The sequence below is a fragment of the Natator depressus genome, chromosome 2 (assembly GCF_965152275.1).
Source record: "Natator depressus isolate rNatDep1 chromosome 2, rNatDep2.hap1, whole genome shotgun sequence".
NCBI lineage: Eukaryota > Metazoa > Chordata > Testudines > Cheloniidae > Natator > Natator depressus.
Genome location: NC_134235.1, coordinates 241,219,888 through 241,234,911, shown reverse-complemented (window position 1 = coordinate 241,234,911; position 15,024 = coordinate 241,219,888). Strand labels below are relative to the sequence as shown.

Genomic DNA, 15,024 nt, shown 5'->3' with positions numbered 1-15,024 from the left:
TTAAATTACAGGCATTCTAAAAAATTAAACAACTTTTTACTAAATAGAGTAGTTACTCTAAGTGACAGTTTTTTCGTGAAGCATTTCAGAAGGGCAATATACAGATACAAAAAAAATTATTAGAAATGTGTAGTGAACAAATATGTTTGACCCTCAGCTGTTGGAACATAGTCTAAAAGATTTATTGGCATTCTACTTTGGTAGGCCTAATATTGGCCTCTGCTATTGCAAGGTTATGTTCTATTTAACATGATGTTTCACCAGCACTTATTAGTAACTTTGTAGGAAGTTGTTTGATTGAAGTCCTTCAGCAAACAACTAATTCTTTACTGAGGCCAAAGAGGAAGATGAAAAAGCTAGCATGAAATCTAGTGTACATTCCTTATTCAAACGTAAAAATGAATTTAACACAATAACTCTAGTATAAAGAGTTCTTCATTACCTTACATTATTCAACACTAGTGTGAAGACTTCTATGGTCCTGCAAATGTATGTGGATCTTAAGGAATTTTCACTAAAGTAGAAAAAGGTCCATCTGCCAGCCATAAGGAATCCTGAGGTTACTTGTATTACTTGCTCATGTCATTAAACATTAAATATTTCTGCTGTATCCACTAGGTGGCTTATTTAATTGTAGTCACAGTGAGAAACTTTTATCTTTGTGTATAAACTAGTCTACTTAGGTTTATGAGGCTAATAATTTTAGAATCATAGAATTGTAGGACTGGAAGGGACCTCGAGAGGTCTAGTCCAATCCCCTGCACTCAAGGCAGGACTAAGTATTCTCTAGATCAGGGGTCGGCAACCTTTTAGAAGTGGTGTGTCGAGTCTTCATTTATTCTCTTTAAGGTTTCGCGTGCCAATAATACATTTTAACGTTTTTTAGAATGTCTCGCTCTATAAGTCTTTATATTGTATAACTAAACTATTGTTGTATGTAAACAAGGTTTTCAAAATGTTTAAGAAGCTTCATTTAAAATTAAATTAAAATGCTGATCTTACACTGCCGACCCGCTCAGCCCATTGCCGGCCTGGGGTTCCGTTCGCCTAGGCCGGCAGCAGGCTGAGCGGGGCCTGCGGCAGGGACCCCGGCTGGCAGGGGGCTGGCAGCCAGAACCCCAGACTGGCAGGGGGCTGAGCGGGGCCAGCGGCCGGGACCCTAGACCAGCAGTGGGCTGAGTGGCTCAGCCCACTGCCGCTCAGTCCCCTGCCAGTCTGGGGTTCCGTCTGCCGGCTCCTGTCAGCCAGAGTCCCGGCTGCCGGCCCCGCTGAGTCCGCTGCCGGTCGGGGGTCCTGGCCCTGTCCACATAGAGTAGGTATCTACCTTCTCACTGGTTCTAGCCATTTTGTTCCTCTCTCTGCACTGAGATGAGGGTGGGAGTGTGCTGAGACCAGGGCTGGGGGTGAAGGAGCAGGTTGGGGGGCAGGTCTGGCCAGGAGCTAGAATGAGGGAGGGGGCTCAGGGTTGGGGCAGGAGGTTTGGGTGTGGAGCGCTTACCTGGGCAGCTCCCATTTGGTGTGAGGGGTGCAGGTAGGAATGTGGGGGGTGTGTGTGCAGGAGCTCCCGTTTGGTGCTCAGGACAGGGGGCTGGGTATGTGTGTGGGGTGCTGAAGTCAGGGCTGGGGCTGTGGGGGGGTTCGGGGGTCAGGGCATGGGGCTGGGGTGTGTGGGGGGTGCAGGGGTGAGGGCAGAGGGCTGGGTGTGTGTGAGGAGGGTTCAGGAGTCAGGGGCAGAGGGCTGGGGGCGTGTGAGGGGGGTGCAGGGTCAGGGCTGGGGGGTGTGGAGGTTGGGGGCAGGGGTGTCTGTGAGGGGATGCAGGAATCAGGGCAGAGGGCTGGGGGTGTGGGCTGGGGTCGTACACAAGTACTTTAAGCCATGACATGTTCGTGTACGTGGGGGTGCTCCCGGCAGGGGGCTGGAGGGAATATCCCCAATTCCACCTCCCTCCACAAGGTCCCCGGAGCAGAGAGTGTGCTTCGGTTCCACTTTTCCCTCTTCCCCTCGGTAGCAAGGGCCGTCAGCTGATGGGCCGCAGGGAGAGAGAGAAGGAGGGGCAGGAATCCAGCATGCTGGGAAAAGAGGTGTGGGGGGAGCTTGCCTGCCCTGCAAGGAGAGAATGGTGGGCGGGGGGCGGAAAAGAGCAGGCCGGGCAGGAATTTTAATGGCATGCTGCTGTCTGCCGGGGTCTGGCAGACAGCAGCATGCCATTTAAAAACTGGCATGTGCGCCATAAGTTGCCAACCCCTGATCTAGATAATCCCTGACAGGTGTCTAACTTGTCCTTAAAAATCTCCAGTGACAAAGATTCCACAACCTCCCTAGGCAATTTATTCCACCCTGACAATTAAGAAGTGTTTCCAAATGTCCAATCTAAACTGCTGTTACTGCAATTTAAGCCTGTTGTTCCTTGTCCTATCCTCAGAGGTTAAAGAGAACAATTTTTCTCCCTCCTCCTTGTAACAACCTTTTATGTACTAGAAAACTTTTATGTGCTCCCCTCAGTCTTCTCCAGACTAAACAAACCCTTTCCCTCATAGGTCTCAACATTCAATCATTTTTGTTCCTCTTCTCTGGACTTTCTTGAATTTTTCCACATCTTTCCTGAAATGTGTCACCCAGAACGGACACAATACTCTTATATGAGGCCTAATCAGCGTGGAGTAGAGCAGAAGAACTACTTCTCATGTCTTGCTTATAACACTTCTGCTAATACATCCCAGAATGTTTTGCCCTTTTTTTATTTTTGCAAGTGTTACACTGTTGACTCATATTTAGCTTGTGATTCTCTATGCCCCCAAGATCCCTTTCCACAGTATTCCTTCCTAGTCAGTCATTTCCTATTTTGTATGTGTGCAACTGATTGTTACCTCCTAAGTGAAATACTTTGCATTTGTCCTTATTGAATTTCATCCTGTTTACTTCAGACCATTTCTCCAGTTTGTCGAGATCATTTTGAATTTTAATCCTATCTTTCAAAGCTCTTGCAACCCATCCAACTTGGTAACATTCACAAACTTTGTAAGCGTACCCTCTATGCCATAATCTAAATCACTGATGATGATATTGAACAGAACCGGACCCCACTCGATATGCCCTTCCAGCTTTACCCTGAGCCCGTGATAAATACTCTGAGTGAACAGTTTTCCAAACAGTTATGCACCCACCTTATAGTAGTTCCATCTAGGTTGTATTTCCCTAATTTTTATATAAGAAGGTCATGCAAGACCTTATTAAAAATCTTTTGAAAGTCAAGATATACACATCCATCATTTCTCCCCTGTTCACAAGGCTTGTTACCGTTCAAAGAAAGCTGCTCGGTTGGTTTGATATGATTTGTTCTTCACAAATCTATGCTGACTAGTACTTATACCATACTATCTTATCACAAGCCTTCAGGATAAAATTTGACTGTTCAAATGTTTTTACCATTTAAGCTGACTTCTTTTCTAAAAGATTTTTTCCTGTAACTTTCGCCTAAAATTTGGTTTTGTTTTACACAGTAAATTCTATAAAGTTCCATCCAACGGAGCAAGTAGCCCTTACAGGTATGTAGAATTTTTGTTTCGTGAATTGTGCTAGTCATAAGAAAGTAAAAACAAACCACTCTTTACTGTAACACTGTGTGTTAACTCTTGCTGAGTAGCAGATATTTTTGATGTTATCCCCCATCTTTCCCTCTCCAATTCCCTACTATTTATTAACTCATTCTAATTTAATAAGCTTTTGGTGCAGAGATCATGTCTTTTCTGATTTGGGAAATATCTAGTAGTCCTTAGTATGCAGATGGGAATAATAAATATCTCATTGCCATTTTACATTTTTATTTTCTATTCTAATTTTCTTCAAATAAAGAAAAACCTAATGATACTTTTTAATATTAATGAAGAAACTATCGACTTCAAAAGGCAATAATGGAACGATATTCTCTGTATAGTGGCTGATATGTTATGAGTGTGACAACTTTTTCATTGGCATAACATCGTCAATACAGCATCGTGGTCAAATCTGTAGGATGTGGTTAATCCTATGGTTCATATGATTCAGAGTTAAGGTGCTAGCTTTAGGATTCAGTTGCCTGTTTTGCTACAGGCTGCCTGTGTGACCTCTGGGGCAAGTTACTTAATATCTCTGTGCCTTACTTCCCCATAAGTAAATGGACATAATGGAACTTCCCTGCTAAACAGGGGTGATGAGGAAAAACATGTTCAAGATTGGGAGGCATACAAGGGTTATGGGGACCATATATATACCTATGAAAGTAAATATTTCTTCCCAGACAATCTTTTGTGGTGGATTTTCTCTAGCATTTATAGTTGAATCTGCTCAAGCTTAGAGTTATGTAATAGCTAGAGCCCTACCAAAATCACAGGTCCATTTTGGTCAATTTCACGGGCATAGAATTTTAAAAATTGTAAATTTTCAGATTTAAACATCTGAAATCATGAATTTCAGTGGTGTAGCTGTAGCAGTCCAGACCCAAAACGGGGTTCTGTGGGGGGGATTTGCAAGGTTATTGTAGGGGGGTCGCAGTATTGCCATTCTTACTTCTGTGCTGCTGCTGGTGGTAGCGCTGCCTTCAGAGTTGGGCAGCTGGAGAGCGGCGGCTGCTGGCTGGGAGCCCAGCTCTGAAGGCAGCGCCGCTGCCAGCAGCAGCGCAAAAGTAAAGGTGACACGGTATGGTATTGTCACCCTTACTTCTGCGCTGCTGCTAGTGGTGGCACCCCTACAATAACCTTGTGATTCCTCTCCCTAAAACCCCCCCTCATCACCACCCAGTAGCCCCTTTTTGGGGTGGGACCCCCTTCAGGTCTCCCCCATGAAAACCTGTATAGTACAGGGTAAAAGTAGACAAAAGACCAGATTTCATAGGGGAGACAAGAGTTCATGGTCTGTGACGTTTTCTTCATGGCCATGAGTTTGGTAGAGCCCTAATAGCAGTAAGGTTGAAATACTGTAGCAATTATAAACCTCATTTTCCTTCCTCCAAAAGCCAAAGCTGAGTTTTCTCTGTTTAATTTGAAGTTGCTCAAACAAGCCACTTTTGAGATATGGGATGCTGAAAAATGGCAAAGTTCTTAACCTCTAGCTATTTCTACACTGTCCTCTAGTATGAAGTGAATTTATAATGGAAAGAAATAAACCCAGAATGCTGAAGGTAGGAAATTATCTGATAAAAGTTTTAACACCAACCTTGAGTGTACCCTTGTTTCTACCAATCCTCCTCCTTCTAGCATCACTGTAGGGCCTCAAATCCTCATGAAAAAACATGCCAAAGAATACTCCTCAATTAGATCTACCAACCACATGTGCTGGAGATTCCACTATGAGCCAGAAGCCATCTCGCTTCCTACTTTCTCATAGACGCAGTAACAGAGATCAGCTTGTACCCTTTTCTTATTACATAGTTAGGCAGCAGATCCCACAATATCCTGTGTACTTTCATAAGAACTTGAAATCCTCATGGAATGTACCTTGTATAGGCCACGGGTGCGTGAAAGTTACCTTGTTTCTAATTCACATATGCTATCAAGATTTAGTTTTCCTTGTTGCAGCAACTGGTAGGTCTGTAACCTTACAAAATTTGATGCTACATTGAGCTACTTAAGGTAGAAACATATTTGTTGGTTTGGATTCTTCTTATAATCATACTTAATTTTTGTGTCTGATGATAAAAATCCTTGGATGACAATGGGAAAGAAGATGGGGAGAAAATTCCTTTTTATTTCCTAAAACATTGAGGACACACCAGTTGTTTTACTGATAAATAAAATCCATATTAAAATTTGCTAGTAACATCTTAGTGTTTTGGAACAGAAGACTAATAAAATGTTCACATATACACTGTTTTCAACAGTATGTTTTCCCGAAAAGAAAGTGAATGTTTTCATTTTAAGAGTAATTAAGTTGGATGACTTCTCCCCTTTTGCGTAATGAATCATGTTCTCAGCAAACTGTCAAGCCTTGGAAACAACTATTTATGCTGAGTCTTACCAAAATTTGTGAGGAAAAAAGTGTTGTTCATGCAGCGTAGCCAAAATGTGAAAACAAAACATTTTCTGTATTGTGTTTATGGAAATATACTTATTCAGTTTATTTCTGTGCAGCATCTGGAGACCAGACGGCTCACATTTGGAGATATATGGTACAGTTGCCCATGCCTCAGCCAACAGCAGACTGCAATGTAAGCAATAAACTTACACAGACTAAAAAATGATCCTAGGTCAACTTCATCCAATTTAGGTGGCATAATTACATGTAGAAGTGTAATAGACACTCTTATTTCAAGGGATATTTTCAACTGAAATTTGGCCCAAATGTTACATTTTTGTGAAAAGACAATTACAAAACTCTGTGGTCAATAGATTAATTTCTGTGGCCTTCCTTTCGTGTTTCCAAGACATATATTGCAGCACTGAATCTGAAAGTGCAACTGACTTCGTTGATTTTTAATTTCCAAATAAAGAGAATTGCATAATTAAACAGAACAGTGACAAAATTTTGCATTGTAATCCAAAATATAGTTGTTAATAAAGTTTGTATAAAATGAGATTAAAGTTGAGTGGACCTCTAACCATGTTCAAAAAAAAATTGTTGAGGCACATTAGTAGGTTGTTTATGGGTCCATATGTATCAGTCTTAACTAGCATGAATAATGAACTGGTATTCAGGATTTAGCTTTATCTTGTATCCATTCATCAATACTTAGACTGAATTCAGTAGCAGTTCACTAATTTGTACTAATAACAGCGAGACCTATTATGGATTACCAAACTTCCTGAATTAGTCCCTGATCCTGAAAATGCTTAAATATGGGACTATTCACAAATGTAAAATTACTCACATTTAGTGAGTCTTACAGTATCTGGGCTTACATAAGTCCCAAATTCAGCAAAGCACTTATGTATGGGCCTCAAAGAGATTTAAATATATGTTTTAAAGTTAAGCATGTGCTTAAGTTCTTTTCTGAATTGGGGCCTAAGTGAACAAATATAATAAGGATAACGCCTCTATGTATTTTATTATTTTAGTAAGTATAGATCAGTTTTAGTCTACATTTTTTGATTTTAAAACATTATACAGATGTACTATAGTACATTTTCTAAAAGTAGTGTAATATTAGTTATTATGGTCTCACTTCAGTCTTTTGCTGTTAAATCTTTGCCAAGAACTAGGGAGAAACTGTCAGTTATCACAGACACCTGCTAACTTAATTTTGCTAATCCACAAAGCTGCTGTGTTCTACGGTACAGATTCTGGTGCAGGGTTTTCTTTGATCTGCCAAATAGACACAATCTAATGAGACTGAGCTCCATCAGGGTATTTGTATGTGCTATACATTTTGGGTATGTCTACACAACAGAGGAAAACCTGGGGCTGGCCCATGCCAGCTGACTCGGGCTTTTTCTTTGCTGTGTGGGCATTTCCTTTGAGGCTGAAATGTGCCAGTTACCACACAAGAAACCCTAGTTCTTTGTTGCATGTATAACTTAAAGGTATGGTCTTCCATTGTATGAGGTATCTTCACCCACCTTTCTGGTCTATGGTACTAGTGTATCTGGATTTCAGGCCCACTCTGACATCTGTGACCTATGCATAGGGTAAGTTAGATGGTGTACAGGTTAATGTCCAGTCTGTCCTTGGAGGCTAGGGTATGTAGGAATTGTTAGTGTGATAATGGCACAGTAGGATTTCAGATGTGAGAGACTAGTCTGTTTTAACTTTGATTCTCATGCACTTGTGCTGCAGTGTTTCTATTACAAACACTGTAAAGGAATGTTTCATTCCAGTGGTGTCTTTGACATGTTTAAAATTTCAGTGGAAACACTTCTAGAGGTGTTTAAAACCTTTTTTTAATAACTGAAATTTGGGACCTAAATTGCTAGTGTTCTGTTGATTTTTGTTAACCACATAACCTTTTATCAATCCCTCTAACTTGTTATCAAACCAAATACTCCTATTTAAAAAAATAAAGCTGTGTAAAAGTATGCTTAAACTGGATATTTTGCTAGTGGATTTGTGTGCAAAGAATCCTATACCCTAGTTCCATAAATTACGGACAAAACAGAATAGTGAGCTAATATGTGACTTAGTCAAGCAATGAGTGGATATGCAGTTAATACTGTCAGTATTTCTATTGTAACCTTCCATTTTTAGCTGTCTGAATGCCAGCCATTTCAGATAATTTCTCACTGATCTGTCATGGCAAATATAAATTCCCTTTCAAGTTAGCAAGGATATATTTTAGATTTTCAGAGAGAGAGAGCCCGTTTCCCCAGTCAGTTTAGCTAGTGGCAAAGGTTGAGTGGAAATTTTTACCAAACTCAAGGTGAAAATTTTAATGATATATGGTGGTTTACTTGTTTTGGCACTTTCCATTATCAAAGAGCTATACAAATGCTCCTCCTAGCATCCAAATCTGGTAGGAAAGTAGCGTTTTCATTTTGCAAATGAAAAAATGAAGGGGATGTCTACACTGTGAAGGCTATACTGGAATAACTACAGTGCCATAGCTATGCTGGTATAACCCTGTTGAAGAGTTAAAGGGGTAATAGATTCATAGATTCCAAGGCCGGAAGGGACCACTGTGATCATCTAGTCTGATGTCCTGTATAACAAAGGCCATAAAACTTCCCCAAAACAGTTCCTAGAGTAGATCTCCAAAACATCCAATCTTGATTTAAAAATGGTCAGTGAAGGAGAATCCACCTGCACCTTCGTAAGTTGTTTCAATAGTTCATTACTCTCACTTAAAAGGTATACACGTTATTTACATCTAACTGGTATGTGTGCACCATCCATGCATTGATCGCATGTCTTGTGGCTCTCTATAAAGCATCGATCTCATGCCTTGTTGCATACTGTGTGTGCGCACATTAAATTAATCTCTTGGTGTGTATGTCATGGGTTGACAGTAAACTTGGGATGATTTCGCTTACTCCCACCTGTCTTCCCTGCATCGCCAGCCTTTTCTGCATGGGGGACCAAATCCCAATATGATTGGGATTGAGAAAAGGGGAAGTTCCAAAATTCATAGAATGACATTTGACTCACCCAGCATGTGGAGGAGGAGTGGGGTGTAAGGGGAAGAGTGTGTCTGGATCTGGTGTTTGATCTCAGCTCATTATAAGGCTCAGGATTCTGAATCTCTGATTTCCAGATCTTGGGGGTGTTGGAAACTTGGCAGGAAGATGCTGGGGTGTCTCTATTGGGGGGCTGCCTGGGAATATGCTTTGGCCCTGGGTGCTATCGAGTCCTGTTCCGTTATGCAGTGGGATTTGTCAGCAAAAGTGAAAGTAAAATGAGAGAGGCTTGGACTTGGTCCCCAGGAAGCTGCTTGGGGTGCTTTGGAGTCAAGGGGATGCAGAGACTCATAGGGAAGGTGGGGAGCGAGGTAACCCCCAAAGCTCAGCCCTCTGGGGAGAAACTTCAGTTGAGGAGGAGGCACCACTACCATGTGCAATCCAAGTCAAAGTGGCACTGGGGATGTAGCCACTGGACCCATCAGGAGCCCAGCCAGCCCTGGAGGAAGTGCTTGGCCCTTGCTTTCCTCCTTCAACCACAGACCCCCAGGAAAGGAGGCTCAGCAGTGCCTGGTGCTGGTGGATACAGTGAGGCTCTGATTTGTAGCTGGGACAAGGCACAGGAGCTGCTGTGGGATGGGAAGTGGAGCAGTTGCTCGTGTCGGGGAGGCACCGGGATCTTAAACACCAGCTGCAGATAGGCCATGTGGAGTAAGAAATGGGGAGGGGCAAGGTCTATGGTGACTGTGATCTGATGCCTCCTCCTAGACCCCTCTCTGCCTCCACATCCTCCCCCTCTTGATTTTGCCCCTTACATGTCTCTGTGACTCTACATATATTTGCCTTCAACTCCTCTGCTTCCCCCTACATTCCTCAGTAATACTGTAAATGCTATTTACCCTAATTATTTAGTGCTTAATCATAATATACAGCTCAGTGTCATCTGAGAGATACATAAGTTCTAGTGAAATATAGTGCATTACCAAGGAGTAGCTTACACTACAAAGGCTTTTTTGGAACAGCTGTACTGGTATAGTTATACCAGCAGAGCCCCTTAGTGGAGATGCAGCTTATGCCAGCAAAAGGAATACTCTATGGTTAAACCATCTCCCCCATGTATAGCTGTCTGTGTATAGTTTTTGTTTTGTTTTTGTTTTGTTTTTGCTGGTATTGCTGTGTCAAGGGAGTGGTTTTTTGGAGTACAAGTTTCCATTGATAAATAGAAAAAATGTTCATATTTATACTTTTGTGATTAACAGCAAATGTCTGGGGAAGATGAAATTGAGTTTTCAGATAAAGATGAACCTGATGGAGATGCAGACGGTTCCAGTGACTGTCCCACTATCCGAGCTCCCTTAACCTCCCTGAAAAGCCATCAAGGAGTAGTCATAGCAGCTGACTGGTTGGTTGGAGGGAAGCAAGCTGTAACAGCTTCCTGGGATAGGACAGCAAATCTGTATGATGTGGAGACATCTGAACTTGTCCATTCACTGACAGGTATCTCTTTGCTTATATGAAAGCTTTTTAAGGTTGCTGGTTTGTTTCTTGGTAATGATCACTCCTTCCAGACATCACAATCTTCTGGGTGAGTAATGTGTCTTTTTGGGGCAGGCAGGGACTTAAAAAACATAAGCATAAATATTACATCACTATTTATGTATGATATTAATTTCTTGAATGCCATGAACATGTAATTCTTCTTCTTTGAGCATCTGGTATAACCTATAAAACTGAGCAATTGTTTTTGAAACTTAGTGCTGCAGTTTTTCTTAGTACTTCTTAAGTTTTGTTTTTCATTGTTGTGCTACTTCAGGTAGCAGTAATATATGGCTACTTAATGGTCAGATTAAATGACTAGTCATTAAATTGTAACTTTCAAATACAGCTCTAAATGTGTGCAACAGCAGTAACATTACTAATTACTGTTACCAGACCAATTACTATTTTTTTACAAAAATTGTGTCTGATCAGCATTTCATTCCAAATGTTTGTGGAAATGAAAAGTCTTGCGTTTTCGTTACCTTAAATGTTCTCATCTGTGGTTGTAGGGCATGACCAAGAGCTAACCCATTGTTGTACACATCCCACTCAACGTCTTGTGGTGACATCATCACGTGATACAACCTTCCGTCTGTGGGATTTCAGAGATCCTTCTATCCATTCTGTGAATGTCTTTCAGGGCCATACAGAGTAAGTGACAGTTGCTTCACAGGTTTTTTACATATTTAGAATGGATGAATGTATTGAGTTGATAAACTGTACCAAAAGATTCCTGTACTTTTTATGATATTAAAACCATCTCTGTGTTAGTTTAGTAAACTTTGCCTTTCACAGAAACCCTTTAATACTCTCCTGCAAATGTAATACTGGCATTAAATGCTAAAAAAGCAATAATTGCACTTGCTGCTTGTTGCTTACACAATAGGTCTCTTTTTAATTAGGCATCTTTAATAAGTAGTTCATACTCTTTACATTTAAATTTACTGTAGATGCTTGTTTAAGCAGTGTTGTGTGTAGTTTAGGAACACTGCTGTAAAATATTAAGAGAAATTTCCCCTCCCTTATTTGTTGTAGTCTTAATTGTGAAATAAAGGTGACTTATACAGAGCCAAGAAAACAAATTCAAGGCAACATTTTAAGTTTCTATACTCTTTTTCATTTTGCAGTAATTTTTAACTTCACAACTTATACTTACAAATTAGACGCATGCATATATTTCAGACACTGTTTCATTATCCAAAATGACTGATGTGTTTAAAACTTTTGTGATGAGTTTTGGGATTTGATGCTCATCTACTGAAGATAAGTGGAAGTCGCTGTATGAGTCTCTGAATATGGTCGCAAAGCATACCCTTTTTTGAAGTAAAACAAAAATGAGGGAGGTGAGGAAAGCAGAAAGCAAACATCCTAAATATCTTACCCAAATTAGAAAGTGGTATAGATTTAAAAGCCCTTGTTGCTTGTGAAGTTTGAAAGCAAAGCTTGACTACCAGAGGATGTGTGTGTGGGGGCAGGGGTTCCCACAAGGTGAGCACTGACTTAAATAGGAGTTTCCTTTTATTCTCAATTAGATATTTCATTGTTGCTTAATGATAATTTGAAATTTGCTGTATCAATAGTTTTTGTAAGTGTCCACCTCCTTGTTCCAAACTCAGATACTTCCAAACTATGATGGGTGCCAGTGTATCACAATTAGCCATTTACTGATCTGTTTTTTCCTTACAGTAGACTGAACCATGGCCTGAGGGCTTGAATTAGTTTGTGGACTTGTTAATTGTGGCCTATACATAAGAGGAATTAGGTTTTGTGCTGCTCATACTCCTTTCCCCTGTGCTTTAATACTCACAGATTATATATACTGAGCACAGAGGGAAGAACTGTGATTTGAAAATTAATGTTTTACTGGTGTACGAGATTCCTCACTATATGCTCAGTGATGTCAAATGGCATGAATCTTGAGAGGCTGGAAAAGCTGAAAAGGATCGAAGACTGAAGATGAAAAATTACCATCTGAACTATTGCAGATTGTGGTGGGGGCTATGTTTTTAACACTAGAGACAAATTTTGACCATTTTTTGGTCACACTTTCTTCAGCTTTCAACCACCACTCCTGTCTCCATTTGTCTTCCCTTTTTGTGTCATTCTTTTGTATGTTTGTCACCTTTAGAGTCCTGCATCGGAGTTTGGTCAGCATTATCTGACTGATTTGATATAGTACTTTCTCTCCTGCCAATAGTTAATTTAGAAAACTCTTACTTTACTGTATATCAGTTTTGTTTATCTACTTTATTTTTGGTACCTTTTATGTCAGAAGAATGCTTTTACAGCCTTAGATCCTAGAGATGCTTAGAATTCTTACTTTGTGGAAGAGATGATGCTTTGCTCTAAGCAGGATATTATTCCTGAGAGAGATCCTAAGCTTGCTTGTAAGAGGAAAGCGCGTAGTTCATAGATGACATACTTCTGGTCCGTTTGTCTGTTTTTATGTGCTGCGCATAAGTCCCACAATGTGCTAGCATAGCTGGGTATGCTCTGCTCCCATTATGTCGTGTGAGAGCAGCTCTTTTGCCTACTGGAATGAGGTATAACAGAAGGACTTGATGGAGGTGTAAATTACCCCATTGTAGCACTGAGGATTTTATTAGGCTCACACATTAAAAGGTATAGTGCATTTGTCATGGTGACAAGGCTAGCTGCCTCTCCCCCTTGGGATCTCTGAGTGCAGCCCATCAGGTGTTGGGCCTCTTGTGTCTTTACCTATCCAGGATTGGAATTTTGCAGTTCTCCCACTCGTAGCCCATGTCATGGCTTAAAGTACTTGTGTATTCATTGTTATCAGCCAGAGGTCTGAGTTAGGCACCTGTGATTCTTCCCTTTGGGAGTCTGGACCAGTGGTATATAGTGACCATAAGCTTTCTTACATCAGAAGTACTGTTTGTTTAGCAGTAGGAACAAATCTTTTAGAGAAAAAGGGTTTTCAAACAGTCTGCTTGCATGTCTATCTTACCTAAAGTCTTAGTACTCCTTGATGGTAACCTAGAGTAGGCCAAACTATTTCTTCATCCCCAACAGTTTTCTGTGTGTAGCTTGTTCCACTGAACAACTACAGGCTCTCTTGAGAGAGTGTCACTTTAAATTCTGGGAGTGGGTAGTTTTTTGTTTTTTGACCTGGTCCTTGGTGGTTCCGAGTCAGCATCGGTTTTGTACGCTGGTTGAAGACAGAAGTAGAATCATAAAAGCTTACAGTTCTGGCATTGTTGCTTAACAATTTAAGTGTCAGTTTATAGGTGGGTTACTGGAGTAATCTCCTTTTTCCTGCGTGTATTCCAGAAATTTTTTTTCTAAGATACTATTCACACGACATCTTCAAGAACTGTCATGCTATTTATAGGTTGATCAACTTGGGAATATGTAACCTATCTTTATCTAAAAGATCCAAGGGAACATACAAGTACTTTTTAAAAATTGACTGTGTATGTGTATAAATATATAAAAGTAGTGTGGGTGATGTAGATTGCGAGGGATGGATAGTATTCACGTACATGATTTAACTTACCACTTTTGTGTTTTTCCCCCTGAAGTCACAGATTGTTATTCCCACTTGTTCTGGTTGAGATTCAAAACCACTGTTGGATCCTGTTGGTACGTGGATCAGAAGTACATTTTTCTTCCCCCATCAGAAGAAATGATTTTTCAGTCACTTTTATCTCTAAAGTGGGAGTAAAACTTTGCACTTCCTGTTCAAGTGGGGCCTAGCATCTGCTTTGTTATCTTAATCAGTAGGAGATAGTAAGTAATGTGAGACTAAATGTGAATTTCAGTAGAATTATAATTCAGAGGAATTCTGAATACTCTTCTTACCTGTGCCATGTAGAGTATTCATCACAGAGCCCTACAGTTAAATATTTGCAATATTTTGTTCAAACTGCTTTCAGATCATCTTCCAACAGATGGCACCATAACCCTTTTTTAAATGCTGAAAATGTTCCATGACAACACTTGGACTCTTCTGGAGGCTGAGTGCCCCAAATTTAGGAAAAGAGAAAACAAACCAGAATGAAATTCTCCTCAAGCATCCATTGCTTTAGCCACTTAGGGCTGACAGTACAGTTTCTCTGTTTTAGATAGGTTTATGCATCAAGCAGCTGCTTGTTTAAAAAAATTGGAAAGATGCATGAAGGAGGGAATCTGAACTAGATGTTATGATAAAGCTTTTTCTCAGCACTATATTAAAACTCAAAATGTAAAATGGCTTAAAAGTACAGTGTCTCTGTCCACATTGAAGGAAAACAGTCTTTAAAATCTGTGTTCAAAGTGTAATGTCACATGATTTTTGTTCGAGCATCTTTAAAATCATAAATTGCAGATAGCATGTTTCCTGAGAGCTATCCTCTAAGTCTTTCAAGTTGAATATTGAATTATTATAATGCTGCACATGTTCTAAGCTAATTCTAGAACATGTTACATTTTTATAAAAGCACTCTACATTAAAAATACTTCTTG

General features: G+C 40.4%; 1 protein-coding gene across 3 annotated transcripts in view; it reads left to right on the top strand.

Annotated features, from left to right (window-relative positions):
• The window catches only part of WDR37 (WD repeat domain 37), a 65,987-nt gene that overhangs the window by 31,184 nt on the left and 19,779 nt on the right, over window positions 1–15,024 (top strand). For all 3 annotated transcript variants that reach the window (XM_074946240.1, XM_074946241.1, XM_074946242.1), the window contains 4 exons: window positions 3,502–3,546; window positions 6,106–6,182; window positions 10,281–10,518; window positions 11,070–11,211. In XM_074946240.1, the coding sequence (XP_074802341.1) occupies window positions 3,502–3,546; window positions 6,106–6,182; window positions 10,281–10,518; window positions 11,070–11,211 (502 nt within the window). The remainder of the gene's footprint in view (window positions 1–3,501; window positions 3,547–6,105; window positions 6,183–10,280; window positions 10,519–11,069; window positions 11,212–15,024) is intronic.